We start from the raw sequence: 18,036 nt of genomic DNA, 5'->3' as shown, positions 1-18,036 counted from the left end.
TTTCATGACGAATCTCTCTCTGATTTTATATAGGTAGCAGTATTAAATCTAAATCAGTCCTCCTACCATATGCCACCACACTTTCACAAAGTAGAAAAATATTTCATAAATTTGCTCCAAGAGGAGGAAAGAAAATTGTACTTTTTACATTGGATGACAGTGCTAATGTATCAAAAGAGAATAAGGAAGTGACTTCTGTGACTCCTTGGCTAGAAAGATGAGGGTATAAGGCTGGGAAACAGAGGCTGATTGGGTGGAATGGTTCAGGTTGGGGAGAGACCACAGCAACAAAATTCCAGTAAAAGATGGAGAAACTAACTTCTTGTTCCAGTGCTAATGTATAGCCCATTGTTAGCTATAGTTATTCTTGTAAATGTGCCCAAGGATATACCTTTATCGGACTTTGTTTTGTGCCTGGTTTTGTTCTGAGTACCTCACGTATGGTATCTGGGTAGGTGATATTGTCCCCATGCTTTTACGGAACGGGAGACCAGGGCACAGAGAGGCTAAGTAACCTGCCCAAGGTCACACAGCTGGTAGTAAGTGGTGTAGTGGGAATTCATCCCTGGGCTCTTTGCCTCTGGAGCCAGCCTTCTTTGTCACTACGCTGTCATGGTTACTTGTCTTTTCTTTCAAGTGATTCTTTGTGGTCCCTGTTGGATGCCATACCTGGGACAGAGGGTCCTCACCTCACCTCTGGGGTTTCCCAGGACACGTTTCCCCAGGTCCTTCTCAGCTCTGATTTTTAGCTATAATTGGGTCCTAGTGACTCTCACGTTCAAGAAGAGACAGGCTGGTGGGTGGAGGACACAGGAGAAGTTTTGTTAGTTAACTGGGTTAATACGACGATGTTGTATGTTTTCGTTATTCCTTGCACGGCTGTGACCCTTCTGTCGAATTCATTTAGAACATAAACAGGACAGTGATCACTAAGCACCCACCTAGGTGGCTTCCTGGGTGCCTTCCCAAGCACCCACCTAGGGTTGAGAGCTCTGGGCAGGAACTCTGGACCCCTGAGGGCCTGACGTGGGCCCCCCTGCACCCCAAGGAGCTGGAGCTGGGTATTGGACTCCTCTTGTTCATAGCCTGGGAGGTGGTCCCTTTCTAGGGAGAATTCTGCCTCGAAAAGTGTGTCCTGGGGCGCCTAGGTGGCTCAGTTAAGCATCTGCTTTTGGCTCCGCTCATGACCCCAGGGTCCTGGGATCGAGTTCCGCATCGGGCTCTCTGCTTGTGTTTCTCCCTCTGCCTGCCACTCTCCCTGCTTGTGCACCGCCAGGAGCCCCCCCAACAAATAAATGAAGTGTTTAAAAAAAAAAAAAAGAAAGAAAAATGTGCCCTCATAATAGAATCAGTGTGACATATTCCAGAGTTTTGTGTCAGCCGGTGCTTTGAAAGATGTGATATGGAGTGACGTTAAGGAGAACGGATGTTTTGAAGTGGCCACATGCTCATCTGCGGAGAAACATTAAATGTGTTTGTTTTCTTTCATGCTTCGGTGATGGAGCTTGCAGCAATGGGACTGCAGACGGAAGGAAGCCATTGTGTCTGACACGCTGTGTGTAAACGCCCCATTGTCTGCACAGGGGCGGAAATAACCAGGTGAAGAAGAAATGGATGTGCACAGGTGTGAGAGAACCGAAGCCCAACTCCAGTGGCTTCCGTGCTACCGTATGGAGGGAGCAGCTATCTTGCCAGGGAGTGGGGCCCCAGGAAGGAACTAATTCCTCTCAGCAGATACGTCCTGGGGACTTGCCCTTTGCAGCTGTCCGCACACCAGAGAGGAGCAGGGTCCTGGAGCTGGGGGAGCCCACAGTGGACCCACGTCACGGATCCCAAGTGCAGGAAGGGGACACGGGGACCTCTTCCACCATTCTTAATTCTACTTTGGGGACATTTAGGTCCACAAAGATAGTGACCTGTTCCGTTAGGGCCCTCAGCCAGGTTGAGGCAACCGCAGGGTACATAGGGCTGACTCCCTCTTGGTGTAACACGGTGGTGGGCATGCGTCGCGGTTTTGTTGTACTATTGAGATACACAAATACTCACACACGGTTGTGCTGTTTGACCTGTGAGCGCTCTTCTGGGTGTGTCACACGTACGACGGACCCGTGAACTCTCATGGCTCCGTGGGCACAGGTACGATTTCTGCTCCCATTTGCAGAGGAGGAAACAGAGCCACAGTGATGGTCAGGTGGTTCGCCTAAGTCACACAGATAGTAGATCGAATTGAAATGCAGACAACTGTCCCACTCCTGGCTTCTCCCTTGAGAGTGTTGGGCCAGGGGTTGACGAACTCCTTCCGTATGGGACCTGATAGTTCTTTCTGTATGGGACCAGATAGTAAGTATTTTAGGCCCTCTGTGCCCTAAAAATCTCTGTTGCTTCAACTCTGCCTGTGTGAAAACAGCCAGAGACAGTACATCAAACAAATGGTGTAGCTATGTCCCATTAAAGCTTTATTTATAAAAAGAGGCGGTGTGCGGATTTGGCCCATAGGCTGTAATTTTCAGATCCTGTACTAGACCATCCTGCCTCATTAGGCACATCTGTTAATGACACAGAGAAACAGATACTCAGTAGTGTGGTGATCCGGTGTTACAAGGGATCAGGAGCCAGAAATTGCACCAAAATGATGTATTGTTTGTATTCCTTTCGGGTGAAGCCTCCTCCTGCTTTAGCTAGAGAGGGTGATGCTTCTCATGGGTGGGTGCAGTGTGTTAGGAGGCTCAGGGCTAGGAGAGACTTTTTATTCTCATTCAACTTTCTGGGCAATCTTGTGCAAGGCTCTGGGCATCTGTCACTCACGCCTGCACGGTGGTGATAATGGTCCTCGCCACCTGCTCGTCTCTCTGCCTGGAAGTGTGTGTCTTGGATTAAAGAGGTCTTGTCCATGACACCCTTCGAGCTGGGAGTCTGGAAGAGGGTAAACGTATTACATGGCTTTCATCATTTTATTTGCTTGCAAATTAGAGAGTACTTAGGGGGTATAAGACCCTTTTTTGAATATTTGGCGTGTAGAGCTCAATTTTAAAGGAAAGGCATTCTTGGTAATCTGCACGAGAGAATGTGGATTTAGATGGCATGAATTTATGGATTACCTGTGGGGCGGGAGGCTTTAGGCAATGGAGTTATTAAAGAGGGTGAAATAGGTATTTATTTCAGTTTTTAAGAAGTATGCAGTGAGAGGGCTTCATAGCCAACCTCATTCTATATCATTTCCGTAAGAATATTTAGGCTCCTCTGCTAAGTTGTGAGTCTTAGCAGTAGGGAGGATTTTTATAAATCGTTTTGAAGTGAAATTTTGAAGTTAAAAGTTGAGCGGAGAAGCCTCAGAGGGAGCCAGGCTGCTGCTTGCATTTCAATGAAAGGGAGACGGAATTCATTATAGGGCTTGAAGATGTGGTTTGCATGCTAAGACCTTTGTGGAAGAATGGGCCTCCCCAGAGGAGGTGGGAGGGAAGTTGTAGCTTATCCTTGGTGACTAAGTTTCCTTGATTAAGGACAGATAGTTCTTCTGAGGCCCTCTACCTGCCCCCGAGTTTTTTGTTGTTGTTGTTATTTTTAACTTTGCAAGAAAATACATTGAACTGAAAATTTTAGCCTAGAGGATATCTCAGAATCTTGGTAGGTTTTGTTTGTTTTGTTCTGTTCCAAAAACTAATATATTTTTTTAAAAAATCCAGCAAATGTAACTACTTAATCTTAATTTGGGAATCGAAATCTAAGATGCTATCACATCAGTTAAAATGATAGCGGGTATTTGGTAAAGACCTTTTGGGAGCTGGGCTAGGCCTTTATCTACGTTGGTATCATACTTAAAATAATGGCATTTGTCCTGTGGAGGAATATTCCTCTTGTTCTACAGATGAGCAAATTGAGGTATCAGGAAGTTCACTGACTGTTGGGGTTAAACCACTAGCGAGTAGCAGAACCAGAATTTAAATCTGCCTTCCTGATTCCAAAACCCATGGAGGGAGGCTGAGCAAGGGTCCTGGAGTCCTGGAGTCCTGGAACACAGGATTCTCAGTGCTCAGACTAGAACCATCGGCAAATGGGGTACTTGTTACTCCCAGCACCGAGGTGGTGCTTATTACTGGGATCAGTCGCTGAGGAGTTTTCCTGTGTGATTGCCATATGTATGCACTCTGAAGCCTCCAAGACTACAAAACCCGGGGCAGTCTTGGAGCTGAACAGGAAAGCTAGGTGACCAAGTTCTTTGGGGTTCCCAGCATGAACATAGCCCCGTTTATTGGCCCAGTTTGCATTGATGGACCAAGAGGCAGGATTCTTGGAATGAAGGCATTTGTAGTTTTCTTCTCTTGCTGCAAAATACTGCTACACTCTTGTGCTTGCAGGCGGGTATAGACTTGGGAAAGGCTGGGTTGGCTTCTGATGATTTCACCCACTCCACCCCACCCCCTCCCAAACTTTCTAAGACCAGTCCTCGTGCCTCTGGGGACCGTAGATGACCACCAGAAATGGGGACCGGCCAGCAGAAAGCTTCTTCCTTCAAAGCCTGGGCTCCCACACGGATGTGGCTCTTTTCAGGCAAATTCTGTTGGCCCGTGTCCAAATTCCAAAGCACACTGGATACAACTTCCAGAGGACACTGGGTACTTAAGGAATATTTTTAAAGAAATGGAGTTGGCACACAGGAGCACAGATTGGAGGCTCTGTCAGGCTGGCTGAGGGAAAGCAGAAGCGCTCATTAGGACCTCTAGGACGTCGTCGTGTCGACGCATGGTCAGGAGGTTGGTTGCTCTTGATTCAAAGGGTGAAGCCATAGGAACATTCTGGTTTTTTTTTGTTTTGTTTTCATCCTCCCTTTTAAAAAGTGTACCGACCCAGTGAATACTCTATCCGTGGCACCTAGAAGCCCCCGTGGTGACTGGTCTGGAGAGGGCTTATCCAGAGAAGGCAGGCAGGCTGCTTGTGGGGAAACTTCCTAATCCCGAGCCCCGCACGGACAAAGGGACAGGAAGCCGGCCCGCGCCGGCCCGCGCCGCTGCATGTCAGTGGGCTGGGTGCTTGTTTGAGATTAGTTTCTAAGACTTATTAATTAGATTCACACAGGGGACCTTGTAATCACTTAATTACCGAGGTGCTCTTTGTTCAACCGTGTCAAAAGGTGCCTTGTCATTTTTATTTCACGTTTTGTTTGAGTGTCTCTGTGACCGTGTTACAAATGAAATATCCTTCCAGAATGTGGGATCTCCTCTGACAGTGGCTACTGTTGGAAATAGGCATAAATAAGATAAAAGCTCTCTAGTGCTCAGCATAGGCATAGGGGAAGTGCTGAGAAATGAGGGCAGAGTGGGGAGTGGGGAGTGGGGAACCAGAGGAGGGACTGGAGACTGAGAAGCTGGGGAGTGTGGGGGGCAGTGGCCGCCACAGCAGGGCAGGGTGTGGAAGAGTGGGAGCAGGTGGGGAGAGACATACACAGACTGAGTTACTCAGGTAGAGAGCTAGAAATAGGTAGGCGGATAGAAGACAGAGACAGACGGGCAGACCAGTAGGGACAGGTTCTTTTCTCTATGATCCTCAAACATCGCTCATCCCGCCAGTGACGCTTATACCCGTTTGCTTTTTTCTGGCTTTAGGGTTCTGTGACTCATCTGTGTTTGCATGTGTGTAGACTCTTCAGGAAGTAGATTCTGGAAATCTGACAGTCTGTATTAAAGAATTAGTCTCTGGACCGGGACCACACCAGCTTCAAATCCCAGCTCTGCCACCTGCTTTCTGGGTCACTCAGGAAGTGACATAATCTTTCCAGGCCTTAGTTTCTTCTTGTTCAAATGGGGATAATAACGGTTTCTAGCTCTTAGAGGATCAGGGATGGTGTAACCAGCAGTACTGGTCGTGGTTGTCGCTACTGTGCTTGTAACACGATCCTGGATGTCGTGGGACCAGTTTCCCTTTGCAGGACTGTTCACAGAGCATAATGTATTTTTGCAAATAATGGAAAGGCTTGTTCTTGTCTGGGGCTTTTGGCACCAAATGTATTGTGCACATGATGGGAAGGTGTATAGATATAATATGCTGGGGTCAGGGGTCCCAGTGTCCAGTCTCAATGCTGGCACAGGCCGGCAAATGTGATGAGTTTCTCTGGACCTGCTCTCAGATGGGAAACTGAGACGATAAACAAGGGGGTTTTAGGTCACAGGTGATACTAAGTCCTCTTTCGGCATGTGAGTTTTGTGACCTGGATACGAATTTACCTCTATGCGGAGTTTCTCTGGGCTTTAGATTTGCGACAAGACTGGGGGTTGCTTGTATTAGTGCCCTCGGAAGAGAGAAGCTTGTGTGCTGCATTGTAAATACTAAATTTAGTGATAAGGAGGTTCTCTGGGAGATGAAAAAGCCAGTTCTCCCAGCAGCACCACAGTGTCAGAGACTCCTCCTCTCCACTGCAAAGGCCCTGGGGTCTGCCTGGGCCTCCAAGCCCCTTGGGACCTTTGCAGTCATGGATGTGGGATCCCTCCTCCAGGCCTGACTTCAAACCATTTCCAGCCTCCGCAGGGCATGTGGGGCTCTCTGGGCTCCATCGATGTTCTTAGCTGAGTTTTGGAATCAAAACTTCCATACTTGTTCTCTCAAGGACTGGGACAAGCCCGCCGAGAAACTTAGCTGGGGACAGCTTGGAGTACGCGGGTTATGCTGCCTGGGCCTTGTGTAAGTGTTCTCCACCTGTGTACCGAGAAGGCGAAGCAAGAGGGCCAGCGTGGCCGGTGGTTGTAATTGGAAAGCATGCTTGAGCCCTTGGCTTGTTCCTTCAGTTTGCTGTTGATATAGGGAGGCTCATGACTGTCCGTCTGTAAGACCTGTCGTGCTGGCTCAGCTGAAGTAATCTGTTGCTCCTCTGGGCCGCTGACCCACTGCTCCCCTTGAGAGTTCACGGGCGGTTTGTTCGGTGCCTACAGCGACTCTCATGGCAGCAGCCATCCCAGTTCCCTTAGTTTTCTCACACGCCAGGAGCCAAGCCCCATGGCCTCTCGGTGCTTCATGTCCCTCAGTCCTGTGGGTCACACCAGAGCCTCTCAGTCCCACCGGTGGTGCTTATACTGATGCTGCTTTTTTCTCCCGCAGGTGCTCACATCATGCCGGGCCTTCCTTGTAACAGCACGGATCCCTAGCAAGGTAAGTGGCCATGCCTTTCCTCCAACACGCACGCGCACGCACGCACGCACACACGCACACACACGTGCGCGCTCCTCAGCGACGGAGACTTCACGAAGGAGGCATGTGCACGCATGCGCGCACTCCTCAGCGACGCAGACTTCACGGAGGCGGCATGTACACGCATGCGCGCACTCCTCAGCGACGCAGACTTCACGGAGGCGGCATGTACACGCATGCGCGCACTCCTCAGCGACGCAGACTTCACGGAGGCGGCATGTACACGCATGCCCGCACATGCTCACTCCTCAGTGATGCCGACTTCACGATGGAGGCTGTGTCCGGAGTGTCCTTAGCACACCCATATTTTCCTTCCTTCTCCCTCAGGGAGCACCTCAGCGTCGCGATGACGAATAGCATTTACTCCTTCGTTTTTCCTCTTCTCGTTTAAAAGCGTCCCCTGAAAAGCAGAAAAGCGTTGTGCTCCATATCCCCGACCGTGAAACCACTCTGTTCTTGAAAGGATCGATTTAATTTCACCAAGAGACCGGCTCACTGTTTGCTAGTCCAGGGCTCAGGGTGCCTGCTGCCTGTTTTTGTCCCCCCGATTATAACAGATGCTAAATTTTACGATGTTTCTCCGAGGAGTGCAACTCTTGGTCCCCGCCCCCGTTGGTCATGTGAAGTGAGTCTGTTTCTAATGTGTCGTAAATGAAATCAGTTATTATGGGGATGGTGTTGGGCTACGTTGCCTATATAGTAAAACACCCCAAGGCAGGCTGTAAGGACGTGACTGAACCATTATCCCACTGGTCAAAAATTAATTGCAGAAGGAAATTTTATGGGCTTGAGAAATAGTCAAGTACCCTATTGAGTAGAAGGCCCCTGAATTATATTTCCCCTAATTAAAAATGTTCTGATGTGGAAAGGCGGCTTATCTCTGGGGCAGTCGCTGCCCCTCTTTTGCCGACTGCTCCCATACTGCCCCCTCCCTTGCTCTGCCCCCAGACCGGCTTTGTCCTATGATGTGCATAGTTCGGGGATTGGTTCTGATTTCAGATCTGGTCAGCATCACAGATAGAGAAAAGCAGTTTTCTTCCAAAGTGATGTGTGTTCACGTTGTCCCCTTAGACCAGGCTGGTTTTCATGCGCCACAGCACACCTTGGCTGAGAAGCAAGACCTGTGTCGATGGCACTGATTTCCTGGGGAAATATTATACTCAGAGGAGTACTATACAGTAGGTACTGATTATGGCATAAATGTCTTCTCTTTTTTTGGGCAGTGAAGGAACACATTTTCTGTGGTATTTATGTTAAATGTATCACACATGCAGTCAGATGTACAAAATAGAAATGTCCATCTCTGTGATGAACCCAAAAGTAAATACTTTTGCAGTCACGCCCAGTGAAGAAATAGAAATTTGCTCTCACCCCCGAAGGCCCCAGCTCAACTTTGCGGGCAGGAGTGGGTAATTATCAGATCAGGCACGGACCCACAGAGAAGCTGGGTTGAAGAATCTCCCCCCGCCTTCTTTCTGGACTTCCCTTTTGGCTCCTTGTTTCCTTGACAAACTTGAGAGCCTCGCCAAATGTCTCCATGCTTTCCTGCTCCCTGACACTTTGCCTCTCTCAGTGACAGCCCCAGGTGCCATGGAAACGTCTTAATTGACCTCCAACTAACCTCCTTCGGCCAGATTGATCACAGGGTACCTGTGCCATGCCGCATGGTGTGGACTCATGCCAGCTGGTTTTCATAGCTGCTGGGCGGTGAGAGCACCGGCCTGTTCACACCTGCTCCCACCAGTTGAATGAGTGCCCACTGAGGTTCAGCGGTTTGTTTCCAAACCTATTCATAGCAGCTGTCATGACAGCAGTACATTTATTTAATTAAAGGTATTTCACATAGCTGTGAAATAGGCTGCAAAAGAGTATCTGTGCAATACTAAATATTGGTAAAGGTGAATTATGGAAAAAGAAATTACTGTCTTGTTAAGGACCAGACAGTTGTTAAAGGCTGAGGTGGTGGGGAGCATAATAATTCAGTAAAATTATACCCTCAAGTTGCTTTGCAAGTGTCTTCAAATTCTCCATTGTGTTTATTATTATTTATTTTTAAAGATTTATTTATTTGAGAGAGAGAGGGAGTGGTGGGGCATGGAAGAGCAGAGGCAAAGGGAGAGGGAGAGAATCACAGGCAGACTCCCCGCTGAGCAGGGAGCCCAACATGGGGCTCGATCCCATGACCCCAAGATCATGACCCGAGCTGAGATCAAGAGTTGGGCACTCAACTGACTGAGCCACCTGGACACCCCCTCACTCCATTTTGGAGAGACTTGAATTGGATGGCAGGCGCCCTACATTTGCGGGGGTGGCCCCCAGAGGAAATACAGTTGCCAGGCTAGCCAGTAGGCTCTACTCAGAGAGGAAATGTGGTCACTCTATCAAAGGCTAGCCATGGAGACAATGTTTACAAGTTATGCTTTGAACTAACTGAAGGTAGATATGAATACTTTTTAGAAAATGATTTCCTGCTTGAGGTGACTTTTCAAAACCCAGCCAAGCATCAGTCTTGATAATAATGGTAGGTAAGAAGACTTTTACTCGAATAGAATATTTAAAATGCGCCTCCAGTGCCGCATTTGACTCTGGGAGGACAAGAGAGTTATGTCCTCCTTCTTTCCAGTTCCAGTCCTGGCACCTACTAGGCCTTCCACATGCGTCTGTGGGTTGACTGAGTGAATAATGAAAGAATAACTTTTCTACCTCTGGCCCTCAGCGCTAGACATCAAGATAGTTAGCTGGAGATTCAGGGGTTCTCCGTTGTAATGTTTTTCCTACCAAATGCATAGGGTACAGCATAGCACCCAGGGGCACAACTAAGGGTCTTGTGGGTTTGGTTCCCTCAAAGGTACTTTTCCCCCTACCTTTCGAGTTTGAGGGCAAAGAGTTCAAATAAACTGATCTAACTCAGTCTCCTCAAACAGGTGTGCTGGGATTGTTTGCTATAGTCAGATGAAAGACTGCAAAGTTGGGGGTAAGATTAGTGGCTGTTGTCCAGGAAAAATAGGAAAAGTGTGGGACTGGGGCTATTTTGAAGGAGAAAAAATGCTGATTATAGGAGAAGAGAGAAAGGATCACTTATTAAAATGGGAAGGAAATAAATCATTTATCTGCCCACAGAGATAGAATTTTTATATAACTGTGTGTTTCATTTAACCACAGTTTAAAATTCTTACATATTATATTTTTCTAAATCCATTCAAAATAGGCATTTTTTTTTGAAAGATGGAGAAGGAATGACAGTGATTCCAGTAAGTGGCCAGAGTGTCACCCAAAGAGGTAAGGGTTGAGAGAGAAGGGAAAACCCGACATCATCATCTTGATGGGACTTTCTGGAGCAAAATTTTGAAATAGGAGAGCATTCATTTCATACACATTCATCTCTCAATGAAGAAATAATAGAGTAGATGTGTAAAAACTTTCCATTGATTTTGTCCTTTCATGAAATTTAAAAAGTCAGACTTCTAGCTTCCTTTCAGCCCTTTAGTAAAGTGAAGAATACTTTTTCTGAAAGACAGTAATCAAGGTCATATCTTCATGCAGGAATGGAGACGGTAAGCCCACCTGCCTTCCAAAGACACCCAGAACCTTGTTTGGCTCTCAGACTGTTTGTAATTGTAGCATTTTCACCGTGAAGTCTAGGTTTTGCCACCCTCATTCATTACAGGTTTTTATTTCAATTGCAGCTCGAGTTAACCTTCAGCTACCTGGAGATTCATGGTGTCATGTGCTCCAAGTCCGCTCAGGTACGTGCCAACAGCAACAGCTTGTGTGTCCCAACAGCGGGGCCCTAACCTCTCTTGGGTTTCTGAAACTGGGAAACTCCTGTCTGGTTTCACTGTTGAAATTCTCTGAGATAATGTAGGAAAACCAGATTAGGGAAAATGAAGTTTCTGAATGAGAGACTGAACAGGGGGCTTCGTGGGTCGGGGCTGGGAATGTGTTGTTCTCGGAAGGTAAACACATTCTGCGGAACTCAGTCTGAGAAGGACCAGTGAGCTTTTTATGTGAGCTGGGGATGTAAACGTGAGATTTTGTACAACAAGGTTTAGTGTTAAAATCTTGTAGCTGTTATACAACAGTATCTAATAAGGTCTTTCTGGGAATATAGTGATGCATGAAATTTTTCTGGTATTAATAAAATGTGGATTTTTTTTAAGATTTATTTATTATTTTAGAGAGAGAGAGAGAGAGAAAGCACATGGTGGGAAGATACAGAGGGAGAGGGAGAGACTCTCAAGCAGATTCCCTATTGAGAACAGAGCCTGATAACAGGCCTTGAGGTAGCTCCATGTGGGGCTCGATCTCACGACCCTGGGATCATGACCTGAGCCCAAATCAGGAGTTGGATGCTTAACCACCTGAGCCACCCAGGAGTCCCTAAGATGCAGATTTTTGAAAACAGCTTTATTGAGCGATAATAAGTAATATGCCAGAAGCTGAAGTGTACAGTGTGGTTAAGCTTTGACATATGTGCACTGTGAAACCATTACCACAGTCGAGATACCAGATTTAGTCCTCATCACACGGTCTCCTCGTATCGCCCAGGCAGCCCTCCCTCTTGCTCTCCTCACCTGCGGCGTCAGCTCCCTGCAGCTGGAGAGGAGTCTGATACTTTATTGCCTACCTTCTTTCATCGGAAAAATTGTTTTGAGATCAATTTATTTTGTTGCACGTCTCAGTAGTTCCTTTTTTTTTTTTTTTTTTTAAAGATTTTATTTATTTATTTGAGAGAGAGACAGTGAGAAAGAGCATGAGCGAGGAGAAGGTCAGAGAGTGAAGCAGACTCCCCATGGAGCTGGGAGCCTGATGTGGGACTCGATCCTGGGACTCCAGGATCACACCCTGAGCCGAAGGCAGTCGTCCAACCAACTGCGCCACCCAGGCGTCCCTCAGTAGTTCCTTTTTATTGTTGAGTAGTGTTCCACTGTGTTCTGTTCTGTTCCACTGTGTTCTGTTCTGTCCTGTTGTGTCCCACTATGTCCCCTCGTGTTCTGTTGTATTCCCCTGTGGGCTGTACCACAGCTGCCTTACCCTTCACCCGGTGGGGGACAGTTGGGTTGTTTGTGTTGTTGGCCAAGACCAGCAAAGCTGCTGTGAACCTTTATGTACAAATCTTTGATTGGACAGAGGCTTTCATTTCTCATGGGTAGATATCTTGGAATGGAATGGCTGAAGTGTATGGTGGGTGCATGTTTAACTTTTTAAGAAGTCCCTGAACTCTTTTCCGAAGTAGTTATACCATTGGACGTTGCCACGAACAAACGGTGCATGGGGGTCCCGGTTCCTCCACATTCTCCTGACACGGGTGTGGTCATTGTGTTTAATTTTAGCCATTCTGAAAAGTGCGTGATGCTTTCTCATTGTAGTTTTAATTTGCATTTTTCCAATGACTAAAGATGTTGAGTGGAGCGCCTGGGTGGCTCAGTTGTTAAGCCTCTGCCTTCTGCTCCGATCATGATTCCAGGATCCTGGGATCCAGCCCCGCCTCGGGCAACCTGCTGGGCGGGAAGCCTGCTTCTCCCTCCCCCACCCCACCTTGTGTTCCCTCTCTCACTGTGTCTCTCTCTGTCAAATAAATAAAATCTTCAAAAAAAAATATTATCTTTTTATCTACTTGTCTGCCATCCTCTATCTGCCTTTTTCAAGTGCTGTTTAAAATGTTTTGCCATTTTAAAAATTGAATTGTTTTGTTATTGTTTTAAGAGTTCTTTGTATATTCTGAATACAAATCGCTTTTCGGATACACGATTTACACGTATTTTTTCCTCCATCTGCAACCTGTCATTTCATGTTCTTTGCAGTGCTTTTCAAAGGGCACAAGTTTTAAATTTTGATGATGTTCAATTTGTCTTTATATATATATTTTTATGGATCATGCTGGTGTCATGTTGAATAAATCTTTGCTCAACCTGGGGTCACAGAATGTTCTATATCTTTTGGGAGTATTACAGCTTTACATTATACATTTAGCTCTATGATCCACTTTGAAGGAGTTTCTGTATATAAAGCAATGCGTGGGGAAAAAAAAATAAAGCAATGCGTGGGGTTCTTTTTGGGGAGTGTGTGTGTGTGTGTGTGTGTGTTTTCTTTTGCATGTGTGTGGCTTATCCACCTGTTTGAAACACTGTTGTTTCCACACTGAACTGGCTTCCACTTTTGTGGTTGTTCATGTAAGTGTTGGTCCATTTCTGGACTGAATCTTGTCCCTGTGGTCTGTTTGTCTGTCTTTATGCAACTACCACACCGTCCTGATCACTGTAACTTTATAGTAAGACTCAAAATCAGATAATGTTAGTCTTCCCCAACTTTGTTCTTCTTTCTCACAGTTGTTCAGTGGTTCTGGGTCCTTTGCAATTCCGTAAGAATTTTAGACTCAGCTCAGTTTCTACAGAGAAGGCTGTTGAGATCTTGGTTGGTATTGGATTGAATCTATAAGCCAGTTTGGGGAGAACTGACATCTTCACAGTATGGAGCCCTTGACCCAAGAAAGCTGTGTATTTCTGCACTATTTAGGCCTTCTTCAATTTGTCTCTGTGGCATTTTGTTGTAGCTTTCAGCATACAGGTCTTACACGTCTTTTGTCAGATTTATTCCCAAGCATCCTGTATGTTGTGATGCTGTTACAAATGGTATTGCTTTAAATGCCAGTTCTTAATGATTCTTGCCTGTGTAGATACATGGTGGACTTTTGCATATTAAACTTGTATCCTGACAAGTGGTGTGCTCTCCTCTTAGTACGAGTAGCTTTTAAAAACGAATTTCATCATTTTCTACATGGACAATGGCGTCGTTTGTGAATAAAGACAGTTACACTCCTTCCCTTTTCAGTATTGATCCGTTTTATTTCTTTTTCTGCCTTATTGCTGTTGGGTCTCTGAGGTTCCCACATGTCTTGCCGCCTGTGCCTGGAATTCCGTGCTGTGACTTCTCTTTACGCAGGCTGCTTTCCGGGGTTCTGTTTGCCATGCGTATCCCCGTGAGCTGATGGCATGTGCCCTTAAGAACAAAGAGTGGGCTTGCTTACTGTTTACTGTGAAAACAGATTACCCAGGTTCCAGGGTTCCTTTCCTGGAAGCAACCCACTGTGCAGGTAGCTCTCCGAGCCCTCTCTGTGTCACCCTGTGGGGCTCTGGGTGTGGGGGGAAGGGGGATTCGCATGGCGCTCATGCCCTCTGCTGTGCCATGAATAGTCAAATCCTTTCCATGTGATCCAGGACTCTGCTGTGTACCGCTGGCATCCACGAAACAGTGACAGGCTAACTTGCTCACTTCTAGGTGCAGTAAAGTTAGATCTCAGCGCCTGGGCACTGTCCTCACTAACACCTCCAGATCAGTGCTGAGTGGAGGCACTGGGAGCAGACATCCTTGTTCTCTCCCTCATCTCAGAGGGAGAGTGCCATTCTCTTCCCACTACGAGTGACGTTAGCTAGAGGGTTTTCATTGATGCCCTTTATCTGGTTGAGGAATTTCTCTTCTGTGCCAACTTGGCTGGGAGTTTTTTATTCAGGAATTAGTTTGTGTTTTGTCACAGGTTTTTTCCTCTATTCTTATGTGGATTTGTTTTCTTTTTAGTTTGTTAATAAGGTGTATTATATTGATTGACTTTCAGGTATTAATTCAACCTTTCGTTCCTGGGATTAGCCCTACTTGGTCATGATGTATTATCCGGTTTGTATATTGTTGGAATCTAGTCAAAAGTCTGTGAAGGATCTTTGCATCTATGTTAATAACAGTTACTGACTGTACTTTTCTCTTTATTTTTTTTTAATGATGTTATTTATTTTTTTTTATTTTTTATTTTTTTTATTTTTTATTTTTTTAAAGATTTTGTTTATTTGACAGACAGAGATCACAAGTAGAGAGGCAGGCAGAGAGAGAGAGAGGGAAGCAGGGCCCCCGCTGAGCAGAGAGCCCCATGCGGGACTCGATCCCAGGACCCCGGGACCATGACCTGAGCCGAAGGCAGCGGCTTAACCCACTGAGCCACCCAGGCGCCCCTGATGTTATTTATTTGACAGAAGAGATCACAGGTAGGCAGAGAGGCAGGCAGTGAGAGGAAGCAGGCTCCCTGCTGAGCAGAGAGCCCAATGTGGGGCTCGATTCCAGGACCCTGAGATCATGACCTGAGCCAAAGGCAGAGGCTTAACCCACTGAGCCACCCAGGCGCCCATGTACTTTTCTCTTCGAAAAAGTCTTTGTTGCATTCTGTGTTAGAGTGATCATAGAATTAATCCTTCCTCTTTGGTTCTTTAGAAAAATTTAGAATAACCAACTCTTTAAATGTTTGGTTGAATTGACCAGTGATGCCATCAGGGCCTGGAGTTTCTTCTTTGGGAAGGTTTTTAATGAAAAATTCTATTTCTTTAATAGATATGGATGCATTTATATGTTTCTTCTTGAGTGAGCTGTGGTAGTTTGTGTCTTTTAAGAAATGTATCCGTTTCATCTGAGTTGTCAGATTTACTGATGCAACGTTGTTCAGAGTATCTCCTTGTTAGGCTTTCAGTATCTGTAGAACGTCACTCCTCTTACTGATCCGTTAGTTCTTCTTCCTGCCCTCCTGCCTGCCAGTCTGATTAGACGTTTATCGAGTCTGTTGATCTTCTCCAAGAACTTGTTTTGGTTTTGTTGAATTTCTCTATTGAGATTTTATTGGTTTGGCTTCCTATTTCCTCGATTCTTGCTCTGATCTTTATTGTTTCCTTCATTCTACTTTTCGCTTTTAGAACTATGAAGAGAATGTGTGTTTGTGTCTGCCCACGTGCGTGTGTGTGCAGTCTGTTGATGACTTTCTTAAAAGTTGTCAGAGCTGTCATTTTACGTTGATCGAGGTTAACATACAAATCCTTGGAACTTTTCCATAGTTCATCTGAGAGCAGTGTTTATCCTGTGTGTTTAGCGTTCTTTAGACACTGGAGTTTGGAAGAAAAATTACAGCACCATATGTTTGCCCAAATGGTAGACATATGCAGGAGTGAATGATTACTCACGAATGATGACATAACCAGGGCCTTCTTGACGGTCTTCATTCTGGGATGTTTATGTTTATGATGTCAGGGTTGTGACCAAGCAGAAGGGCACTACTGAGATGCTAACGCCAAGGTTATATTCAAATTATGATTTGGCTGTGGGGTTTCATTATGAGAAAGGTTGGTACAGCGAGACTGGTTTCCCCGTGTGGCTGCTGGTGCTGGTCTGGTCTAGGGACACCGTAGTCCCGTCCCTTCTGTCTGTCTGGCATTCAGAGGAGCTCAGGCGGTGTCAGGCCCAGGGGGCTGTTGGCCTGGTGAAAACAGGAGGAGGGGTCTCTATAGCGTTGCCTCAGCTTAGTGTGGACCTTGGGGATGAAGGGACAGTGGGGCCTCTTCCACAGAGTGGCCTGTGATGCTGGGCACTTCGCAACACTCAAATTCTGATGTTTCAGAAGTTTCTGTGGTGCTGTTTAGAAACACTGATACCTCAGGAGGACCCTTGCCCCATCACACCCCCGCACACACGCACATGCCCACAGCGGGTGGGACTCAGTGTGTCTGGGCAGGCATTTGAGTCTCGTATTCTAGAGGTTGAGAAATAGTAACCTGCGTAACCAGGACCTTTGGTGTTTGGTTTCTCCAATGTTCTCTAACTTGAAATCCCAAGGATGATACCATCTGCCTGTGGCACTCACAATTCCCCCTTGATGGAGACGAGCTTTTTTTTTTTTTGAGATTTTACTTATTTGTCAGAGAGAGAGAGAGCACACAAACAGGGAGAGCAGCAGGCAGGGGGAGAAGCAGACTCTGCACTGAGCAGGGAATCCCATCTGGGGCTTGATCCCAGGACTCTGGGATCATGACCTGAGCCGAAGGCAGATGCTTAACCCACTGAGCCACCCAGGCACCCCATCCCCATTCTCTTCTAATTTTCTCTGGGACTGATTCACTTTTAATCACTATTTAATTAGAGCTTTGTCAACTCAGATCACACGCCTGGGACCCTCACACTTCCTCGTGTGTGAGTGAGAGAGGCGTGTTGTGTTACTGAGTTGGTGAAATGTGACATTGACCGCTGCTCTCTTTCCTCCTCCCTGTGGGAATGTGAGAGACCTTTATCTTATTTTCCAAATCTCGTTGCCGTGGCACTTTTTGGCATCCAGGTTCTGTGGAAATTCTGTTGCCCGTTTGTGGTCAGTACAGTGAGACCAACCATTATATGGTTTTATAGTTACAGAATTTTTGGACAATTTCTTGTACAACCAAAACACCTATATATATATTTTTTAAATTATAAGATTAATTGTTTGCTGTGTCATAGGATGATTTTGGCAAACCCATGGCTGAAACCCATGGCTTCTGCTAGAAGAACGAAAAAGACTTGACCGATCTCTTGGCTGACATTTATCTAAAAGTGCTCGTGTGTAGCCAGGTTGTTTTACCTTAAAGAAAGGAGGCAGGGTAGGGTTGGAAATTTGAATCTTACATATGATACTGCGGATGGTTATTTTATTTTTACTATTTTAGATTTTATTTAATTATTCAATTATTATTATTTTATTTAAGTAAGTTGATTATTGTCTTAAACGCGTACTGGACGTCATGGGCTCTGTCCCGCTAGGTGGCAAAGCCAGAATTGGTTCATGCATTTGGTTTTTCAGCAGCCGCGGTAGGACGGACAGAGGCATATGAGAAGGAGTTCTCTGTCGTGGCAGAAGGTTTGTTGTAGAGTGTCCCCCGGATCTCTCTGTGGCAATCTTTCCATCAGCCCGAGGTGATGACATATTCTCCGGGGCTGTGAGCTGCCTTCGCGTCAGCTTGAATCTGAAGGCCTCCTTTCTTCCCCTTCACCTGTCACCTTTTTTTCTTCCCTGTCATTCTACTC

General features: G+C 46.2%; 1 protein-coding gene across 7 annotated transcripts in view; it reads left to right on the top strand.

Moving 5' to 3' along the window:
* CARMIL1 (capping protein regulator and myosin 1 linker 1) overlaps positions 1 to 18,036 on the top strand; it is a 299,080-nt gene that overhangs the window by 104,040 nt on the left and 177,004 nt on the right. For all 7 annotated transcript variants that reach the window (XM_044260141.1, XM_044260134.1, XM_044260128.1 and 4 more), the window contains exons 3-4: positions 7,087 to 7,137; positions 10,863 to 10,922. In XM_044260141.1, coding sequence (XP_044116076.1) covers positions 7,087 to 7,137; positions 10,863 to 10,922 — 111 coding nt within the window. The remainder of the gene's footprint in view (positions 1 to 7,086; positions 7,138 to 10,862; positions 10,923 to 18,036) is intronic.

Source organism: Neovison vison, chromosome 1 (assembly GCF_020171115.1).
Source record: "Neovison vison isolate M4711 chromosome 1, ASM_NN_V1, whole genome shotgun sequence".
Taxonomy (NCBI): Eukaryota; Metazoa; Chordata; class Mammalia; order Carnivora; family Mustelidae; genus Neogale; species Neogale vison.
Note: the sequence above shows the minus strand (reverse complement) of the source record. Positions and strands in the feature narration are given on the sequence as shown.